The following is a 24,046-nucleotide window of genomic DNA, read 5'->3' on the forward strand; positions in this document are numbered from 1 at the left end:
ATTTGGAGAAATTACTGTGCACAGACTATGTGCTTGGAAACACCAGAGCACTATAAAGAGACGGGAAGCAGGAGTTACCACAAATGGATTGGAATCTTCTCAAGCAGTGAGGCAAACATACAAAAATAATATATATGTTTTTTCTTTATGATTTTTTGTAATTGGCTCATTCATTTCTTTTTCAGCTTATATGGAAATGGACAAGGTTTAAATTTTTGTGTTAAACTTTATTTTGAGTGTGTGGTTACAATTTTTGCATATTTGATATACACTCACTGCCACATTTTATGTGCACTGAAGTCAACTTCATGTTGTGCTGACTGGTGATTTTTGGACAATTTTATGCTATGTTGCTGGTAATTGACTGAAGTTTTATTTTTGACAGAATACCTTGGTTCAAATGGCTCTGAGTACTATGGGACTCAACATCTGTGGTCATCAGTCCCCTAGAACTTAGAACTACTTAAACCTAACTAACCTAAGGCCATCACACACATCCATGCTCGAGGCAGGATTCGAACCTGCAACCGTAGCGGTCACGCGGTTCCAGACTGTAGCGCCTAGAACCACACGGCCACACCGGCCGGCGACAGAATACCATTCTGATTCTCGTCTATAATAGCTCTGTGGAGGGGGGGGGGGGGGGGGGGGGTGTTGGAGCATAGCAATATATGATCATTAGGAAAAGTATGACATGAAGTGTTGACCACAGGTGTCAGGCTGCCACATTTACAGGCTTATATACATTTTGCAACAACCTTATTTCAGTTATCTGGTCATTTAGAATTCAATTTATTATATTGCTTCATATTCTGTCATTAATTTCATTCCTACTTTAGTAAGCACACATATATCTCTGTGCTGGTTCAACTGTTATTAATCAATACTTGAACATAAAAGGTAAACAATTCTCATTTTGTAATTCCAGTATAGTTTTTATAAGGATAGAAATTAGCATTCTGTTTTTGTTTGTGTAATACACTCATAGAAATGTTAGGAACATTTTGCAACTAATAATCTTCATGATATAAGCAACTTTATTAAAAAAAACATCATTAGTAAACATATGTTACAAATTTTAGTACTAAAGGCTAAAAGCCATGTAAAACCTTACGTTGCAATGTGAGAGAAATGAATTAATGTGTAATTGAATGATGACAGTCTGTGTATACTAGCAAGATTTTGATTGTAATTCACACATTTTCTGTTTCTAATAACATGACATAGGCAGCAGTTGTTACAAATACATAAGGCAGTGGCAAATCAATCATGGCAGTGTCAGATTTCTGAAACTTTTCATGAGCCAGTTTTGTTACAGTATTATGCAATAAACCTGTGATTTTCAAAATCACAGCTTTTACTGTGTAATATTTTGTCAATCTGAATTTCTTGAAATTTCTCTTAGCATCACCAAATCTATAGATACACTGTCAAAAACTCAGTAAGTTGCAGCAAATTTACAATTAGCTTAAAATCATTGAGTGCTGAGAATTAAAGACAAGTTTTTGCTAATTAATTGTTATGCCCTAGTATATTTCAAATGAAAGAAGAAATTTTCATCATCTGAATTTGGCAGCCAGAGGAAGAAGATGAGGTGGTTTATATCTTCTGATCACCATATTATGCACTAATGTCCTGGGCTGAATTCTAATTATGTCCACAGGATCGCTTATAGTGAGAGCATGTGCCACTGTTGGTAACCAGATTATACCGTTATGTTTGGCACCCCAGGAAATGTCCTTACTGCTATTCAGGCTGAGTGTCATGCCAGTATGGATACCATCCCCAAGATCAATGACACAAGAACAACACTACTCTACACTGCATAACAAGATGCTGAACTGTGTCACTCATGCCTCGTGTGTAAACCATAGCTCCTCAGTCAACTAGATTTATCACTAATGTCGAAATCTTATTTTATCTAGCTCTGAAGGTAACAGTAAGTGAACAACAATAATTTTAAAATCTCATCCTACTGATAGACAGTTACCAGCAGAATATGATTTTTATTCTTCTTCCTTAACCACTCTTTTCACCATACATTACTCACATTATACAATGTAAAAAGTATCATCAGCAAAAAAATTCTGTTCCAGAACTTGGAATTTTATTTAACAACATAGGAAACAGTAACGTGTTTTGTGTTACAGGTATTACCAATGACTAGAACCATTTAGTGGAGACTGAAGAATCTAGATCTATTAACACTGAATTCGATGAAATGTGTCACTTCATATGAAACAAGCAATTTATAGTGTGGTAAAAATGCTTCATATTTTACATATTGAAAATTTTGTATTGTTTGAGAAAGTAGTGGCCAGCGATTCTGTCCCAAAGCAGTTGAAAATGAGTTACTTTTTTATATTCTGTTAGTTGTTTATTATCTACTAAAGAAAGCTGTCTTACAAATATCAAATAACATGCATTATGTTGACTATAGTAAACACACTGTCAGATCAAAAGTGTCTGTACACCACTATGTAATGCAGAGTTGACCACCAGATCTCATGAGAAGTGAAGAAAAAATATCAGGAGAATGAGTTGGTCAAGAGAGCTCAATGACTTTGAACTTGGATTAGTCATCAGATGTCACCAGAGTAACAAATCCACCAGGGATATTTCAACCCTTCTAAAGCTGACCAAGCTGATTTTTGATAATGTGATTGTGAAGTGAAATGCAAAGGAACACCTAGAGCCAAGAGCAGCCAAACCTCATATATTGATTGACAGGGACAATCTGTTACTGTGTAGGAGAGTGATTGTAAAAAGTCATATAAACTCAGGAACCACTTTCAAGCCCCAAAGTGCTACCAACCAGTCCAGCTAGCACAATGACTGTGTGAAGGGAGTTGAAAAAGAAAGGGGTATGATCATCAAGCAGTTCCTTATAGGCCAGACATTTCTGTAGTCAGTGTTAAGGGACATTTGAAGTTGTGTATAGATCAACACTGCTACACAGTGTTGATTGCAAATGAGTGATATGTAGTAATGAATCCAATGGAAGAATTCAGGTTTGGCAAATGCCTGGTGAAAGTTACATCCCATCATCTGGCATTCCAACATGAAGTATGGAGGATGCATGAAAGTATGGGAGTCTTTTTCATTGTTAGTGTGTGGTCCTATTGTTGTGCTTAAGAAAATGTTAAATGAAGGATGTTACACATTTCACAGCACTGTGTACTGTGTACAGCAGAGCACCCTGTCTTTGTGGACAAATTCTAGTGTCCAATTCCACTCATCTGCTTTGAGGAATGAGATCACACCTAAAGATGCTACTTATAGGCAATCTATGAAAGCAACAGATCACACTCATAAACAAACAAATGTAGCATACGACAAATTACAATCACATATAATAGAAGGAAACATTCCACGTGGGAAAAATTATATATAAAAACAAAGATGAGGTGACTTACCGAACGAAAGCGCTGGCAGGTCGATAGACACACAAACAAACACAAACATACACACAAAATTCAAGCTTTCACAACAAACTGTTGCCTCATCAGGAAAGAGGGAAGGAGAGGGGAAGACGAAAGGAAGTGGGTTTTAAGGGAGAGTGTAAGGAGTCATTCCAATCCCGGGAGCGGAAAGACTTACCTTAGGGGGAAAAAAGGACAGGTATACACTCGCACACACGCACATATCCATCCACACATACAGACACAAGCAGTTGTTGAAACAACTTCTTTGCCTCTACACTTCTGCCTCGACTGACATCTCTGCCCAAACTCTTTGTCTTTAAATATGTCTACTTGTGTCTGTATGTGTGGATGGATATGTGCGTGTGTGCGAGTGTATACCTGTCCTTTTTTCCCCCTAAGGTAAGTCTTTCCGCTCCCGGGATTGGAATGACTCCTTACCCTCTCCCTTAAAACCCACTTCCTTTCGTCTTTCCCTCTCCTTCCCTCTTTCCTGATGAGGCAACAGTTTGTTGCGAAAGCTTGAATTTTGTGTGTATGTTTGTGTTTGTTTGTGTGTCTATCGACCTGCCAGCACTTTCGTTCGGTAAGTCACCTCATCTTTGTTTTTATATAAAATTACAAACACATTCACACGGTTATTTGCTTAGTCATCAATTATATCTAAACAAATTTAGTTGCACACAACTGGGAGAAGCAATTGCATATTTAGTAGTTTGATGTAGGGTACACATTGGTGAGTTTGCTAGCACATTTAAAAGTCTAACAGAGTGGTAGTCAAAACTGAATTTTAAGTTAGTGCATGATACACACTTAGGCAACTCCATGCATAAAGTAAAACTTTAACCATGAGTTATGGTGTTCCACAATTTTAAACTTCCATGGATGTCCTAAATCTCCATTTTCCTCAACTTGTAACAACATCAGATCTTTAATTTACATATTTCATTAATAACCCTAATTTGTACTTCGGTATAATTTTTTCATTGTTCATCCTACTACCAGTTATTTTATCCAAATTTCTTAGTCAGAAAGTCATATTCCAGTAACAGAATGGAAAGCTGAATATTGTTCGATTTCAGATTTTCAAGTTCTGCTCAAGTGTTTCTTATTTTATTATTGGCCTTGTAGATTTCTTGTTATCGTTGCTGAGGCTTTTCATGGATGATGGTCTCCATGTGAAATTTCTCTACCAGTGAGTGCTCTATATTGTACTGTTGGGCTATGACTGTCATTATTAGAACACACTCTGTAAACATTCAGGCTGCATCCTGTTGAACAGTAAACTGCTATTAATAAATTTTTATCTTTGGTTGTAAATTAAAGTTTATTTACTTGTTATCTCTCCATTAAATCATTTACAGTTCAGTTTATTATATAATATTGACAACATAATACTAAGATTATAATTTACTATTACACATTCTATTAAATAGTTTACAACTTAGAACATACATACACACTGTTACTTATCATCCAAATATTCAGTAATTGAGTAGGACTGTTACTGTAGGTATGCTTTTATTTATTTCTGAAATATTTTCCATTTGTAATGGATTTTATACTAATAGTAATTTGTTGTGTAGTTTCATGTCTTTTTGGTATTTTTCTGTGTTTGTAGGAATAATAACTAACTAATTGTCCCATATGCCAACTGTCAATGTCTGGACTTTTTTCATGCTAATTACAAATTTCTTCATGAAGGACATTTCCAATGTATATATGCAGAAAAATGTTAGAATAACTCAATATTGCCTACACTATGCTTGTCTGTACTCTTTAGGAATACTGCTGTGCAGTGTGTGATCCTTACCAGACAGGATTAATGGAGTACATCTAGAAAATTCAAAGAAAGATAGCACATTTTGTATTATCCAGAAATAGGAGAGAGAGAGTGTCGCAGACATGATACAGAATTGGAGTGGACATCATTATAACAAAGCTGTTTCTCACTGCGGCAGTATCTGCTCACAAAATTTCAATCACCAACATTCTCCTCTGAATGCAAAAATATTTTGTTGATGTTGACCTAAATAGAGAGCATGATCATCATAATAAAATAAGGGAACTCAGAGCCCACACAGACAGATGTAGGTGTTCATTTTTTCTGTACACTGTTCAATAATGAAATAACGGAGAATTATTGTGAAGGTAGTTCGATGAACCCTCTCCCAGGCACTTAAGTGTGTTTTGTCGAGTAGTCATGTATATGTAGATGTAGACATAATAGCACAATGTCACAGGAGAGTTATTTCAGAGCATAATTAAATGTTTTATTCTGTTTTATTTATTTAGTGTCAATGAAAATTTTCATAATATGCTCTCATGATTTCCTGCTTATTAATGCAGATTTTGAAAGACTTAAATATATAACAACCTCTACTCAATTTAGAGTAGTCATGTCTCATATTTGACCCAATCCATATTCCTCTGGGTCCACAATCCCATGAATTTTGCCTTTTTTTGCGTTTACTGCAAGGGAAGAAAGGAAACAAATTGTCAGTAGACTTAAAATTATTGCAAAAGAAAACACAACAAATTAAACTGCAAAATATATAAGAATGGAAAAATGTGAAAAGAGAAAGCAGCCACAATCCCAAAATCCAGATCACCTATGTGGTGGGACAATCACCAAGTTCATAGCTACCATATGCATGTTATTCATTTCTCTCTGATTTTGTTTTGTTGTGTCTGAAGTGAATCTCTTGCCTTATGCAAGTGCAGTTTGGTTTTTCCACCTCTTCTGCTTCTCTTTTGTGAGATGAAGAGGCCACAATTTCCATGAGGTGACAAATATGTCTGGTTCTGTATCCATCTTGGCTGGTGAACTGATGTTTTGTCAATTTATATTTGATTGTAAGTACGTCTGTTCCCTCCCTTTCTTTAAAGACACTTAATTATTTAAAATTACTTATTGTTACGCATTTTGAAGGACTAGCCTGCTTCATTGTTTCATTTTCTTGAACAAAATGAACAAATTTCTACACGGACAAATCTTAAAACTTGTAGCAGATTTCTAGTATATTAGTATTCAGAACCATCTGAAATATTTTAGCAGTTCTCATAGATTCTGTTCTACTATCAATCTCAAGCAAACACACACACTGTAGAAAATAAATTGCATAAATTTACTTTATCTGAGAATCACTAAACTACAATAACTGTGATATAGTATAGTATGAATTTCCTTGAAGCAGTTAATAAATGACATATACTCTATAATAGAGTAACATACCTGATTCTGTACTGGAGCTAGTGTGGTTTGAAGAACAGCCAGAGGTACATGGCAGGTGAGCTGCCAGCATCTCCAGAATTCTTCGATTGCAGCAGAAGATATAGAAAATGAAAGCGGGACGCAAAATATTTATTGTGTCAGTCACAATCCAATAATACTTGTGCTGTCCACCAAAAATCCATGACAAAATGTCAGTTACCCAAGTTAGACCCATCAAGATGAATATTTTGCTAAACATTAACAACCTGTTGGAGAAATAAATGCTGATAATGGAAGTATTAATGTTTTTACAATGCAACCAATAAAATATTTTTAGATATAAAAAGGGTGACTGGTCATACAGAGAGGAACTCATGGGAAAAAAGCAGTCACAATAAAGCATTGCTAGTAACCACACAGGTTACTTAACAGGCTGTGAACAGACAGACCTTTGCCTCTGGTTACTTTCTACTGTTATAAATAAAAATAATAGTACTCCATTTAATTTACTGGCTTGTCTCTGATTTATACATAGATTTCTAGTGATTGAGATCCACACGTAGATGCATAGGCTATGTTGGCAGTGGGGATAATACAACCAATTTACTGATGAAATTGTTTTGAAATCTACCTACAAGAACATTTGGTGCAAATTATGAATACTATGTGGAAATGGTTGCAGCAATGTGTATGTCATCTGCTTGCAAGCCAATTACTTTAACGTATGAAACTATTTATTTAGGTATATAAGTTAAACTTAACAAGGTTTGAGTAAGTGCAACTGTATAGCATGATCAATTTCCTACAGTAATATTTTTGTGCTCAAAATGAGAATTAGCTAACACAAGGCCATTGTATTAGATTGTGGTAACTGCTACAATGAGGCCTATTGTAGGTTTGCAAAGCATTTGCTTCCACCTAATTTTAATTGAGGATATGTTATTAAAAAAGCTTAAAATAAAAACTATGTTATTAATACTTTGCTTAGCAGTCTTTCTTACATTACTCTTTACCCATAAATGAATTCATCTGTTTCAAATGTCACCTCTGACTGACACAAAATAAACAATAAATTAAATATTTAAAAAATGCTGAATGGTTCTCATTAAATGGCCTACCACTTAACTTATAAAAACATGATACATTCAATTCTGTATAAGCCAGGATAAATCACCATCAATAATAATAAATCCCAGGGGAAAGGAAATGTCTAAAATTGAATGTTCAGAACTTCTGGATGTGCATATTGATCTCAACATGAATTGAGAATAACACAATAGAGATCTCAAACATATGAGTTGACCAGTGTATGCTCTATTTGAAGACATTTTCTGAGGCTATTCTACACATAAAAACAATCTGTCCATTATACAGAACTATGCTGCTGGAGTAACATGTAGTACACAGAATGCTACTGAATTTCATTTAGGCAATTGTTTATAAAAAGTTTACAAAAATTTGACACATTAACAACATCCTCACAGTCCATTTACTCTTTCATAATATTTGTTGTGAAGAACCAACCATAATTAAAAATAGTAGTAGCACTCATAAATACAGTAATGGGAACAATAACGATCTCCATTTTCCACAAGTTAATCTGCACAGTATTTATCCACCTATTATGTCTGTTAAAAGTGATAGAAGACAATGAAAACAGTTTTAAAAACGAACTGAATCATTTCTGCTTGACAACTTCTGCAATAGATTAATTCCTGGGCAGATAATAGATATATGCATAAATAATTTAAGTAGAGAAGATAACAAATCAAATAGAAGATAAAAAATCAAAAAAGGAGGAGCTGAGTTAGCAATAGGCACATAAACAAGGTTGAAAATTTGATAGCTTTCACAGTCAAACTTCTTGTTCCATATCCATGGATGCCCCTAATCCTCCAACCTAATTCTGAAATTAACTGCAGAGGAGCAACCCTTTATCACCCAACATCATCCTGGATGGGAACAACTGAACCATATTCTTTGTCAAGGCTTTGACTACTTATCATCATTCTGAGAAATTAAGGACACCCTATCCACAATATTTCACACCACTCCCAAAATAGTAGCCTGCAACCCATCTCATTTATGAATTACCTACTCCATCCTCATGCCAAACCTATACATAACTCCTTGTCTCTGTGGAAGATGTAGATGCAAGATCTGTCCCATACACCCACCCAGATTTCTGTCAAAGGCTTATCCTATCATGTCAGAGACAGGGCCACTTGCTAAAGAAGTCATATCATATACTAGCTATGCTGTAATTTCTGTGCAGTATTTTATGTGGGCAAGACCACCAAACAGGTGTCTACCAGAATTAATGGTCAGTATCAAACTGTAACCAAGAGCAGAGTTGACCATCCAGAGGCAGAAAACGCTGTTACAGTGTGACATGCTCAGTTTCAATTTCTGCTTCACAGTCCGTGCCATTTGTATCCTTCCCTATGACACCTGTTTCAGTTAATTATATAGATGGGAGTTGTCTTTGTGAAACATTTTGCAATCTCATAATTATTCTGTGCTCAGCCCCTATTAGCTTCCTTCCCAGGTCCATCTCACCCAGCTCCATAACTTCATATTCACTCATGCAGGTCTGTCTGTAAGTTAACAGAGTGATCATTCTTGTTTATGTGCCTATGGATGACTCAATACCTTCACACTTCAATGAGTTGTTATCTTTACACCTAAAATTATGTATATTTCACCAAGCACTTTTGATATTGTGTTATGTGGTTGTCTTACATTTATTAAATTTTATTGTAGATTAAATTAAAGCAAAACTCCAATAATATAAATTATCAGCTTGTACAATGATTTTACTGAGAAAATATATCTTCATTTTAAACCTATTGACAAATTGATCCATGGAACATGTCAACAAAAAATTCTACTGGTCAGTACTCAGGTTCAATAATTTATGGAAAGAATTCAAAGAAGTATTACGCAACACTGCAGTCCTTGTTGCAATAATGAAGGCTTGCATTGTCTGTTCTAACTGTGTGACTAAGTCAAAGCATTCTTGTTAACTAGCATTCTCTTGTTTGCATGCATAGTGTTATTTTGTATTTTTACTCTAGGTGGTAAAATAATGCAATGTTACATGAGGTCACTTGATGGAAGTTATAGCTTGGTATGTGTAGTTTATTGGTAACAGTTCTGACAACTTCATGTTATTTACTATAAAATACATATGGGTATGGAAGAACTTCAAAGTGTAAAGTCAATTAGTATAAAAACTATAAAAATAATCAACACAGTGTAAGAGAGTTCTGATTGTTAGGTGTGTATTATTTCATGGTACAATCTGTTATCTAATGAACTGGACTATGTTTCATTGTAAAACTAAATTTTCAGATCTCAGGGTTCAGTCTGGCAGCTGAGTTATGATTTAAATTTACCATCATATAGATTTAAACAGAATTATAGACCCATCCTCTTTCAGAATTACCTAGCACACAGCTATGGAAAATATCAGTCAGTCATCAAACATTTCATGTATCGTTATCAGTGTCCTCAACAACTGTATCACTCATATGAAATGACTCACCTTTCTCTTTGTCTCCTCTTTTTGAGCTTGATAGTACCTGTTTGAGTACCATCACCATGGTTTTCACTTTTAACTGTAGTATTTACAGCAGTTAAAATGAACAGCAACAAGTTCACAACCATCACACATGAGACAGGGCCATAGAAGTATATCAGCATTGCTGTCTCACCTGAAATATTAAATGAATAAAAAATAGTGGCTCTATTACTAATATGGTAGAATATACTTACTTAACACAATTTCCTGCTAAAGGCAGTTAGGTTTTAATCACAAAATTTATTGGTACCCATTTGAAACAGTGTTCTGATGACATCTAGAAATCTACACATATGGATCTGTGGTTTAGTAATACAAAACAGTGTTGCAATTAAAAATAACTAGTAAATTCTTCTTTGGCTTCCCGTAACCTTAAGTGATTTAATTTTCATGACTAGTATGAAGTTTGTCAGTTGCATATCCTTTCCACAGGACATTTATTTCCTTCTTATTTCTCATTAGCTTGCTTCAATAAGCATCTTACAGAATTACTAAGACCCACATAGAATAATTTGTAATTACGTAGTTTCAGTGGAAGCTTTGGTGCTATTCCTTTAATGATTGTGTGTTTTTCATGTATGTAGGAAAACTAGAACAAAGTCCATTACTTCTGGCATATTGAGAAGAATTATTTCAGAAGTACGTAAAACAAGAAATCCATGTAAGATATTGTACTCTGCAAATGATAGTGTAAAGTTGCATGCAGGCAGACAAATAGTAATGGTATGTTAAAGAAGCCAAAAAATGTTAAAAAAGTTATTTTTCTTCCCCTCGGCTATCCATTCTATATTTATCAGGAGAGTTTTCCCCTTGAATGTGCACATATACTTCTGCCAAGTCCATTGCTTCTAGTTTTCAGTATTTGTGCAACATACCACTAACTGAACAGCACAAACAAATATGTGAAACCATTTCCAATTGTGAATGCATTTCGATTAAAGAGAAAACAGTGTCTCCAGTCTTTCCTAGTAACACTTGTCAGCCTTTGCTACACCACCTTATAATATCTGCTACTTTTACAATGTGTGAAAAATTGCTAATGAGATGCGTCGTGAAACCTCTTCCTTACCAACCTATTTGCCTAAACTTCATGTACAAGACATCCACATACACCTAAATCAGTTACCAGAAAATATCTATTCTCAAACAGACATTCTGATTTCCCATCATTTCCTAAATCATTTCAGGTTCATTCCAGGACGTTTCATTTATTAGGACCAGTTGACTTCTTCTCCCATCCTTGATATGTTCACGAAAAGCTCAGTGTCTGTGACAGATCAAATAGTGCTACCTGTTATTCAAGCTCCAGACCTGTGCTGTTCAGAGTAACTATATGTACCTTACTGATTTCTTTTTATCCAAAGGAAAGTCATGTTGACAAACACACGAACTACTGAAATATGAATATCATGTTCAAGAAATAGATTCACTTAGCAATAATTGTTAATCTATTTTCCAATATGACTTTCATCAAAGAACATACAAAAGACAAGAAAGGAGTTGGTAGCAGGAGACACTTAAGAAAGGTAATAAGAGAATTTTTGCATGCAATACATTTCATGTTAACAACTGCCAACTGCACAGCTATGCAATGAGGATACCACATATTGGCTGATCACCAGATAGTAATGATCTGCACTAAAGCTCTGAAGTTGAAGTTCACCTCCCAATGTTCAATATGTATAAAGTTATAACTTTAGACATAGGCTAAGAATGCTGTTTAAGGAATCACAGTGCTAACAAAATTCTTTTACAGTGTCAACCCACACAAATGGTACCACTAATTTTTGAAATCCTTAGAAAACAATTATCAGACAATTTGAATATGTCACATAGTAATTCATATCAAGGATACATTCTGCACTCCAGTAGAACTTTTATTCAGAAGCCATATGAATCTTTATGACCGTTAATTATGAATGATATTCAAATCATCTCATGATGACCTAAGAAGTTGAAACCAGTAATTGCTGTTTTGAAGTACTTTCATTCACACTAAAAGCTGCCGGACTTTGGAAGTATACTGGTTGTCCTAAAATTTCACGACGCAGCATTTGTCATTTGGTGGAGGGGCATATCATTTTACAATTTTTAGGTAGGCTTTTTTACAACCAGTAATTTTTGAAAACCTTTCTTGTGGAGAAAATCATCAGTCTACCTAAAATATCTTAAACCTGATTAATAACAGTCTTGACCACAGTCAAGACTGTTTTTAATCCATTTTAATTTATTATAAAACATACCATCTCTGTAGACAATACTGTGACATACATTTCTAATAATACACAGCATATCAGAGTGGAAAAAAAGATGTAATTAAGTTCTGTAGCTGAATGAGTAGCTTGTCTATTACCCATTCAGAAGACGCTGGCCTAATCAGCAGCACTGTCAGAGATCCTTTTTTTCATGAGACCTCTACTCAATGTTGTGAAGCCAACCAAGAAGCTACCTGAATGTGAAGTAGTGGCTCCAAGTACTGGAAAGCTAACAATGGCCAGGAGAGTGATGTGCTTACCCCATGTCCATCCATACTGCTTCGAATGATGGTGTATGACAAAGGATGACATAGTGACAATCAGCATTGGGTGGTTCTCTGGGTCTCATCAAGGAGTTTAAGTCTTTTTCTAAAATACCATTGTGTAGTAAAACTGTGACTTTCATAAATGTATTCTCAAAAAGTTTCAAAATGTGTGCATTTTTTCAGAACACCTGTTATTTCCAGTGTTTAAAAAACATTGTAAAATCATGAGTACTAAAAAACATAATTAGTTTCATGTCAAAACTGCCAAAGACTAAATTTTCCTACAAAATGCTAGGCATGTGACTGTGGGGACTCCTATCCCTCCATCCCAAGCAGATCCTCTAACCTTGGCAGAACAGAGAACAATCAAAGACGTACCCTTCCCACCCTCAGCTTTATCTGTAAAACTATATTTTTGCAATGTTGCATACGTGGATTTAGTGAATCTATTAATTTGTGAGTTGGTTTAACAAAAATCAAGCACAGTGAATCCGACTGACCAGTGAGATATTATACAAAAAGTGCTTGGGTCAAAGTAGTTATTTAGCACCAGTTCAAGAACAAGTATACATCAGGTGACACATAACTTCCAGTGATAACAATGTAACCAATAAGCAGTAGTTATGTACTGTATGTTCTTATCTCAAAGTATCTGATTACATATATACCGTACATTGGTTTACTTATAACAATTTATGAAGCTATTCTTTATAATTTTTCTCTGATAGATTACATACTTATATATGTCTTTTGAAATAATACTATCATTTTTTTTAAATTTAGGTGTCAAGTTCCATAAGAGTGAATTGAGGAGCAAATCTCCAAGGTCATGGAACATACCAGTGCATGAAATTACAACATAAAAGTAATAACAGATAAAAATAAAATGTTTATAAACCCAAAAAAGTCAATCCATAAGTTTAAGTAAACACAATGAACAATGCAACACGAATCAGCTTAATTTTTCAAGGAGCTCCTCGACAGACTAGAAGGAGTGACCCATGAGGAAACTCTTCAGTTTTGATTTGAAAGCGCTCGGATTACTGCTATGATTTTTGAATTTGAGTGGTAGCTTATTGAAAATGGATGCAGCAGTATGCTGCACACCTTTCTGCACAAGAGTTAAGGAAGTATGATCCAAATACAGGTTTGATTTCTGCTGAGTATCAACTGAGTGAAAGCTGCTTATTCTTGGGAATAAGCTAATATTGTTAACAAGAAAGGACAGAAAGTAATATGTATATATTGAGAGACCAATGTCAAAATACCCAAACTCGTGAACAGGGGTCGACAAGAGGTTCGTGAACTTACACCACTTACTGCCCAAACCACACATTTCTGAGCCAAAAATATCCTTTTAGAATGGGAAGAGCTACCCCAAAATATAATACCATGCAACATAAGTGAATGAAAATAGCCGGCCGTGGTGGTCGAGCGGTTCTAGGCACTTCAGTCCGGAGCAGCGCGACTGCTACGGTCGCAGGTTCAAATCCTGCCTCAAGCATGGATGTGTGTGATGTCCTTAGATTAGTTAGGTTTAAGTAACTGGTGACCTCAGATGTTAAGTCCCATAGTGCTCGGTTTCACTAATCATATGCCCATTCTGTGATATTAAAATGTCAATGTCAGGTTTTGTTGAACTGTGTTTTAGAAACTCTAAAACCTAAATCTTACTGTGATTTGGCGTTACTTTATTTTCTACAAGCCATGAACTTAGGTCATGAACTACGCTATTTGAAACTGGGCCAATGTTGCACACAACATCCTATACTAGGTACCAGTCTAGTATCGTCAGCAAACATAAATATTTTAGAGTTACCCGTGATATTAGAGGGCATATCATTTATATAAATAAGGGACAGGAGTGGCCCCAACACTGATCCCTGGGGCACTCCCCACTTGACCGTACCCCACTCAGACCCCACATCACAGCAATTCTCAACATTGTGAATAATGACCTTTCCCTGTCTGTTAATTACAGTACTCATCACAGAGACAGTTTCAAACTTTCCTCTCATAATTTAAAACTTTATGCTCATACACCATTGTACATGGGATTAAAAATTTACAATACATTAAACAACACAAATCTGTTAAATATGGAGCTTAACCCAACAAAAAGATTGTTATTTAATGCACTAGTGGAAAAATGTTATTATTCAATTGAAGAATTCATGCAGGACAGTTTGGCAATTTGAAAAGAAAAGAAACAATAAAGATTATGTATTGTATAATAAATTGTTAATACATTGTATAAATTGCATTGCAAGCAGCAAAATGACCATAAGTGTTATATATGTTCTTGTTAAATTGTTCATGTGTAAAAATACAGAAATGCCTGCTGAAATATGTTAATTATTGTAACGTTTTTTTAAAGTAATTTGATGTGTCTCCAGTACAAAAAATCTTTGATTTATAACTGTACGTTATGAGACGAATAAACTACATTCTACATTCATTCTAACCCATTCAATACCTCACAGAGAAAAGAGAATATAGCATTTTCAGTTGTTAAATGACTTCTAAAGCCAAACTGTACATTTGATAACAAATTGTGTGACATAAAATGATCAATTATCCTTACATACACTGCCTTTTCAATAACTTTAGCAAACACTGATGGCATAGAAATAGGTCTAAAATTGTCTACATGATTCTTTTCTCCCTTTTTGTAAAGCACCTTTGCTACTGAGTACTTGTTCAGGAAACTGATTACTCCTAAAGGAAAAATTACAAATATGGCTACATATACGGCTAACATGTGCAACACAGTACTTTAATATTCTGCTAGGCACTCCATCATTTCCATGAGAGTCCTTAGTCTTCAGGGATTTAATTATTGACTCAATCTCCCCCTTGTCTGTATCACAGAGGAGTATTTCAGACATCAACCTCGGAAAGGCATTTGCCAAGAAAGTTATATGATTCCCTGTAGAAACTAAATTTTTATTTAATTCACCAGCAATGCTCAGAGAATGATTGTTAAATACTGTACATATATCTGATTATCAGTAACAGAAATATTTTTATTATGAACTGACTTTATATTGTCGACCTTGTGCTGCTAACCAGACACTTCCTTCACAACTGACCATATGGGTTTAATTTTATCCTTTGCCTTCCTAATAACATATTTAAGCACCTTGCAATACTGCCTGTAATGGGCTACTGTAGCTTGATTGTGACTACTTCTAACTTTATTTATTTATTTCTATTTACTTTTTTATTTTTATTTACTAACATTTTGATATCATTCACACTTTGTTCTACATGATATTCTTATCCCACTAGTCGGCCACCCGCACTGCCTATTACTTCTAGTACCTGCCTGTAATGGGCTACTGTAGCTTGATTGTGACTACTTCTAACTTTATTTATTTCTATTTACTTTTTTATTTTTATTTACTAACATTTTGATATCATTCCCACTTTGTTTCACATGATATTCTTATCCCACTTGTTGGCCACCCGCACTGCCTATTACTTCTAGTACCTGCCTGTAATGGGCTACTGTAGCTTGATTGTGACTACTTCTAACTTTATTTATTTATTTCTATTTACTTTTTTATTTTTATTTACTAACATTTTGATATCATTCCCACTTTGCTCTAAATGATATCCTTATCCCACTAGTCAGCCATCCACGCTGCCTATTACTGCTAGTACCCTGTTTAACACATTCTAATGGAAAGCAACTCTCAAAGAGTATGAGAAATGTGTTAAGGAAAGCATTATATTTATCATCTATGTTATTGGCACTATAAGCATCCTGTCACTCTTGTTCCTTGACAAGGTTTAAAAAACTCTCTATTGCTATTGGATTAACTTACCTACACAGTTTGTAATTATATGTGACGTTTATTTGAGTACAAAAGCCTTTTAGTGTTAAAATTTGTGCGTCATGGTCTGAAAGGCCATTCACCCTTTTACTAACTGAATGCCCATCTAGCAATGAAGAATGAATAAAAATATTGTCTATCACTGTGCTACTGTTCCCCTGCACCCTAATTGGAAAAAACACAGTCTGCAACAGATCATATGAATTTAGGAGATCTATCAACATCCTTTTTCTTGCACCATCATATACAAAATTTATATTGAAGTCACCACATATAACTAATTTCTGGTGCTTCCTACAAAGTGAATCAAGAACCCTCTATTGCTTGAGCAGAAACGTTCTGAAGTCAGAGTTAGGGGACCTATAAACAACAACAATTAGAAGTTTAATTTCACTAAATTGAACTGCCCCTGCATAACATTCAAATACCTATTCAGTGCAGTGCCATGATATGTCTATGGACTCAAATGGAATACTGTTTTTTACATAGCCACTCCCCCACCCCACAAGGATCTCCTTGAAAAACAGCCATTTAATCTGTATCCTGGTAAAGGAAGCCTCTGAATAGTCAAATTATTTAAGTGGTGCTCCGCTATACCAATAATTCAAGAGTAAAAATTTATAAGCAGTTCACTAATTTTATCTCTAATACCTCTTATATTTTGATGCTAATTCCTTCTCTATTTGGTAACATGACACCCTCTGAAAGTGAGCCCTTAGTTAGAGAGAGAGAGAGAGAGACACTTCCTTTAAGCAGATATACCTATCGGCTGACTTCAGTCTAAAAAAGGTGCAGCTCTACCCCTACAGGAGTGAGTGATCCCACCACCACCCACTACACTGTCACCTATAAGCTTTGCCAGCCTCCCCTTCCCATACCTATTGAGGTTCAGGCTATGCCTAGTGAAACCTGATCTACTGACAGACCCAACTGGCACCACTGAAATATGACCCATGGCCTCTGCCATCAGCACCCTCTCCAGCCCCATGTTAACGTACCAAACAGGTGTATTAAGATGAGGCCGATCATGACGCTGAAACAGTTGCACGATATGCGCATTAGTGCTACCAGTTTCAGTAGCTATCTTTAACAGCTAACCATCTACATCATATTCCCAGTCCCTATCAAGACTGTTCCTTGCTCCACCCACTATCACTACCTGAACCTCCTTTGTAAACTTCCTACATAACTTCCTATGTTGCCAGTCACCTGAGCCAACCCAGTACTATGCTTCACAATGCTGGTGACCTGGTACTCACTCCCCAACACTTCCTGCAACTGCTGGCACACACCTCTACCACACGAACTACCTAGCAACAGAACCTTGTTCTTTCTGTTAGACTTTACAACTGACCTAGGCCTCCTAACTGCTGAGGACTACTGCATGTTCCCTACATCATTTTCAGTAAAACTGGTAAAGATGAGAAGATCTTAAATACCACATCTCACATTGAATTTGCACTTTGTAATAGGATTTTTTTCATTCCTTATACACTTGTTACTGTCTTTTACTATATTTACATTTTAATCATTTTTTTCTGTTTGGTTTGAACATTCTATATACTGTATTTACATTTTAATCATTTCTTTCTGAACATTTTTCTATGCACAATATATGAGAAATAGGGACTGACAGCAGCAGGTGAAGAAAAACACACACACACACACACACACACACACACACACACACACAGGTGGAGATTGGTGAGGTCCAGAACACATATATTAACATAGACAGGCTTCATGAACTGCACTGAAACATGACCCAAGGAACTAGTCATTTATTAGAGGTGGTGGCCCATTTGAGATTTGCCCAGGTAATGTAATCTCTTGCACCAAAACATCCATCAGTAAACCAAACAAATTTGGAGGTATTGTCTAACATTTTCCATCATTTTCCTGAAAACTGAATTATTTATAAATATCTTTTTTGAAGTCACACATCACAAGAGTCCTCTGTTCAATGTTTACATCAATGTACTCCTTCAACTAGCAACACTGCTTGAAGGAGATGCTCCTGTTGATACTAACAAGTTACATCCCCAAACTGAGGTATTGCTGGAGCTTTCTGTAGTGCAGAAGATATCTCTGCTTATTCTCCAGCACTTTTATCAGCTTGGCGATGGAATCATTTCACAGGACTAGTCATAACAAATACAGCAGCAAGTCACTGTGGCCATCATGCAAATGGGTGGGATACATCAGTTCTGTTTTCAAGAAATATCTCTCAACAGAACCAGCAGCCACATTTTCAATCTCTCTCTCAAATATGAAAATTTGTTCTTCAGGTGTCCATCAGAACCTTCCTATCGGTTAAAAAGAGGTCTCTTCTTTTATTCCTTGCAGGTTGATATTGGTGAAACATCTGGGTTTGTATGTCACCATATAGCGGAGATGCTGAGTCATAATAGGCACAACAAAAAGACTGTCATGAATAAAGCTTTTGTCCAGTAGGGCCTTCATCCAAAATAAATGACATACACACACACACATACTCAGACAAATGCAACTCACACACACATGACTGCAGTCATGTGTGTGTAAGTTGTGTTTGCATGAGTGTGTGTGTGTGTCTGTTGTCTATTTATGATGAAGACCTTACTGGTCAAAAGCTTTATTTGTGATGGTCTTTTTGTTGTGCCTGTCTGTGATTCAGCATTCCGTTGTACAGTGAGTAGCAACTTTCCTTTCCATAATATTGTTACATTCCATCCTGGATTTTCCATTGTTTGATTTGGGTTTGTATCATATTTTAGCATGTATCTGAAGTTAGTAGCACCTTTATATAGATGTGTGTCTCTATTTCCAGATAGCAAACAACAACAGGATGTAGGCAGGCCAGGTGCAAGAGATGGGTGTTATGCAGCTGTAATGTGTTGCCTTACTGATGGAGTAAAAGATTCTCACTGTTTGCCCTCCATTACTATTATTGGACAAATCGTGCATACTGTGATAGCTACTAGACTCTGTATGACACCTGACACTTGCGTCCTTGCTGATGTTCGACGTGTATGTTCCCCTTTTTTATAGATTCACAGAGTCGTGCCATCGCTCACCAGAATGAACTGTGGCCAGAAAAAATGGTCTATTGGCATCTAAGGCATTGGCAGAGCTCCACAGGTAACAGACACAGCATGCTGCAAGCCTTAAGGCATCAGCAAGCCTCAAAGCATCAGCAAAGATGAAGTCCAATATTGAACATGGTTTTGATAATGGTAATCAAGCACTAATAATCACCCCCAATTTGGCTCTACAGTGACAATAGAGGCATGTATTTAAAACGATTTCTTTATCTCCATGTATATGTGTCTTCATTATATATCCAAAAATAACTCCATGTCGTGACACAATGATGATGCATTTGTTGTTCCGCCCTGGTTTATCAATGGTGGATTCACAGCTGCTGCAAACACCACCACAGCATCGCCCATCACCATTATTGTGGTATGAATTAATGACACCAGCTCCTCTGCCAGTACAGCCATGGTCTCTGCATCATGCATCATCCAGTGATATTGACATTGGGCATGACCTCAACATCTTCATTGGCCTAGCAGTAGCAGTTCACCTGCCCACTCTGTTGCCGATCATCAAGCAGATAATGCTGCTGCACTGGACTACTCTGTGGTTGCTGGCATTTTTGGGGACACAATTTCACAAGCTCGCAATTACAACACTAATGTGAAATTGTAATTGTGACCTAAAGCCATGCAAGACAAATACAGCCATACTGCAAATTAATATTAGTGCTGCAAAATTGCTGAATTCCTTGTTAAATGGATTTTTAACTACTGGCATTTCGTTTAGCAACCAATTCAGCAATTTTGAGCACACATAATAATGTGTAGTATTGAGATCCTGCCACTTTCCTCAAAGTTTGTCAAGCTCTTTTGAAAAAGGAGTGCCCTTGAATCATCAGTGACCCATGGTATCCCGTCACTAAGTGCGAGTAAGTTCTGTAGTGTGAACTCACACATTCCCAAAAAGAAGGTAGTGATGCTGGTGAGGAAAAGAGGATCATTCAAATCTGAGGGCCTCATAGCATGATACTGCAGGGTGTTTCATCACAAAGTGGTTCAGAACCTTTACCAAGAGTGTCATATTGGGCCATTTTTCTGAAATCCAGGAACAAGAGTTGGTAAGGCACACAGCCAAGTACTCTACCTTGATGTATACTCACGTGTCTTTGATTCACTTAAAAAGGGATCCAGCTTCATCCCTCTTCCAAAAAATATTGCCGCTAAACAGGCATGTATTAATGTCCAGAGTACTTCCGAGGAGGACGAATTTTGTTTCTCATGGTCCCTTGTGGATTGCAATAGATATTATACAAGTATTGTTCATATTGAGCTTACAACTATATACAACATATCAAACATCTTCAGACATCCTAACTTTGAAGATCTCATTCCCATAAAACATCAAGAACTATTAAAATTTGAGAGGCAGAATGTGAATTATTCAGCTCACATTTAGGGCATGGATGTAGATGATAGCAAGCCAGAAAAAGAAGATAATGAGGAGCTCATTTTGCAGAAATGACCACTTCACAGCCTGTGCCATATGGATCCTTTCCACCAACACCAGCTTTTCTGAACTGTGCAAGTAGGAACTTCCCCTGCAATATATCCCACGTTCCCATAACCCTCCTGGCCTCAGCCTTCATTAGTCATTGTTTTCACCCATCCAGCCCCTTCCCTGTTCCCATTCCAGCACTACACAGCCCTCATTCTACCTTTGCACCCACCCTGTCTTTTTACTTCTCTCCTTTTCCACTACCTCCCCCCCCCCCCTCCTCCCCACCCCTCCCCTGCCCCCAGTCTAACCTCCCAACTGCACATAGCTGCCCTACCCTCTCTCCACCTCATCCTTGCTTGCTCTCCAGCAGCACTTCACTGTCCATGACCCCTATCCTACTATCCCTCCCCCTCCATATCCCAGTCCCCAGCCCCCCCCCCCTCACCCCCACACAGTCACCACTCTCATCATGCACTGATGCTGATGCTCGCAGTGTGGCTTCAGTTGCCTAAGACTGCAGCCATGTGTGCGTGAGTTGTGTTTGCGTGATTTTGTATGTGTGTGTGTGTGTGTGTGTGTGTGTGTGTGTGTGTGTGTGTGTGTCTCATCTTTTTTTTTTTATGAAGACCTTGCTGTCCATAAGCTTTATTTGTGACAGTCTTTTTGTTGTGTCTGTCTGCGACTCAGCATCTCTGCTATTGGTGTGTGGCAGCTTTCCTTTTCATAATACTGTTATATTCCATCCTGGATTTTCCATTGTTTGAAATGTGATTGTTCAGTACAGATAATATGACTGTATATTGGCATTTAAAGCAAATAAACTGCTTGTAAAATAATGTTGTTTCCTGTTCTCTAAGGGGTTGATTCATTGTGAGTACCCTAACCATCGCAACACTTAATTTTGGGGGCCACAATTGAACCCCACCATCAGGCTGACTGATTTCAGTGTGTGTTTCCCTCCAGCTGCCATAACTCTAGGCTACCAGCAGAATACAAACCAAAAACACTGTAATAAGGTAAAATATCCATGAAGTAACAGTGACAGTCGCATCTGCCATGAATACTCATCGAAATCAAGCATTCCAAGGGTGAGAGGCAAGGGAACTCATCAAAATGATGAAAAGCAAGGGGTCTCAACAAATTCAGGCACCACAATGGGAACAGAAAACTGTTACATCCATATTGTTTTTCCTGGATCATGCTAAATGTTGTTTCTAACCAAGATAAGGTTAACCATACTGTACTATAAAATGAAATTTGCAACAATAAAGTAAATTTTGGAACAAATCACAACTATTAGAACACAAAGGTGTACATTTATATAGTAAATGAAATGTAGAATAAAATTCATCAGTTAATTGTAAACACAGGCACACTTGATATTTGTCAATCTACCAATAATGGAAAACGATGGTTGAGTAAACCATACATATTTTTTGGCATAAAGTCTGAACATGCAATAAAAATGGGGAGGGGAGGTGGTCCCATTTGAAAATACAAAATTGACTTTACCAACAAATGAGGGGTGGTTAGGAGGTGGCCTGTTGTAGCACAGACAAATGTTCCCTATACTAATATTAACTTTTCACCTACAACATTTTTTTCTTATGATGCATCATTTTCCAATATTGTAGTCACATTATTCATTGACTGACTGAGTGTGTAGTTGGTTAATTTATTTGTGTGTGTGTGTGTGTGTGTGTGTGTGTGTTTTCTTCACCTGCAGCTATGAGTCCCCATTTTCCTTATGTAGTATACAGGAATATGATTAGAAAGAAATGATTACAATATGAATACTGTACACAGAATGATGAAATCAATCAGAAAGGAAATTGTTAAAATTTAAGTATTGCATTAAGGAGTAACGAGTGTAAATAGAATGAAAAAAATTACAACGCACACACAAGTTATGTCCTGATCTGACATGTTCGACATACAATTGCCTCAGGTGTATGGGTAGAGTGGGGGCTCCCCAGGTTGACTGTGCACAATTGCCTCTGCTGCATAGGCTGCAAGGTGCTTTCCTGGGTAAGGAGAGTGTGGATGATCTTGCCCATCTGCCTCAGTTGTAACCTGATACCTCCAAACTTGAGGTAAAATCATAATCTGAGTGAGAACACACACTAGATAACTACTAGTTATCAGTTAAAGAGTTATCTTATCACTGGAAGTGATGTGTCGCCGGACATACACCTTTCTTCATACTGGTACTGCATAGCTACTGGTCAGTCATTTAGCACAGTGATTATGAAAAGATCTTAAGACTTTCAAAGCCTTACAAAGTGTCAGTGTTTCAGTCACACTAGAATAATAACAAAATACCTAATACACATGTAGATCCTACTTACAGTGATCTTACAACACTGAATACACTGGTTACTAATGGCAGAAGATGTGTTTGTTTACACAAAGGGTTAAACTTAGATAACAGAGTATCACTGACTACAGGCACAGTCATTAACAACTGCCATAACATTATTAGTCAGCTACATAAGGCTTATTTTTAAACAGCTATCTTGTTTATCCACACAGCAGATGCTAAAAAACAAAATCTGGGAGCAGCAAAAGTACTGGCTGAAGGGACAACTAAATTACATATCACCTCCACTCTTTTTTGCCCTTTTCATCCATATTCCCATGTTACTCATCCTCAGTCAGTATAAACCCAAAGCATTTGTTTAGATAGCAGTGGCTAGTTGACCTTTAAGTCCCAACAATAATGCAGAAAAGTAGCAGTATGAATTCCACCATTGAACAGTGAGATGTGTAGACGGCAACTTAGTTGATCAAGTACACAGTCCCCAGATAAACCATGTTAGTGATCATGGTCTGTTCAGAAGTACTATTTTCCTTATGATGCTGCTTGAACGAAATGCTACTATGATAAGAGTGTGCACTTAGTCACAGACTGAGCGAGAGGCTTCTTCTCACAGGTGTAAGATAGGAACA

The 24,046-nt window shown here is 36.6% G+C and overlaps 1 protein-coding gene across 1 annotated transcript in view; it reads right to left on the reverse strand.

Annotated features, from left to right (window-relative positions):
- Positions 1-5,707: 5,707 nt before the first annotated feature.
- LOC124545657 overlaps positions 5,708-24,046 on the reverse strand; it is a 162,007-nt gene continuing 143,668 nt past the window's right edge. The window contains exons 9-11 of the mRNA XM_047124605.1: positions 10,184-10,352; positions 6,658-6,902; positions 5,708-5,894 (exon numbers count right to left, since the gene is read on the reverse strand). Of these exons, the coding sequence (XP_046980561.1) occupies positions 5,827-5,894; positions 6,658-6,902; positions 10,184-10,352 (482 nt within the window). The 3' untranslated portion in view covers positions 5,708-5,826. The remainder of the gene's footprint in view (positions 5,895-6,657; positions 6,903-10,183; positions 10,353-24,046) is intronic.

Source organism: Schistocerca americana, chromosome 8, assembly GCF_021461395.2.
Source record: "Schistocerca americana isolate TAMUIC-IGC-003095 chromosome 8, iqSchAmer2.1, whole genome shotgun sequence".
In the NCBI taxonomy this organism is placed as follows: domain Eukaryota; kingdom Metazoa; phylum Arthropoda; class Insecta; order Orthoptera; family Acrididae; genus Schistocerca; species Schistocerca americana.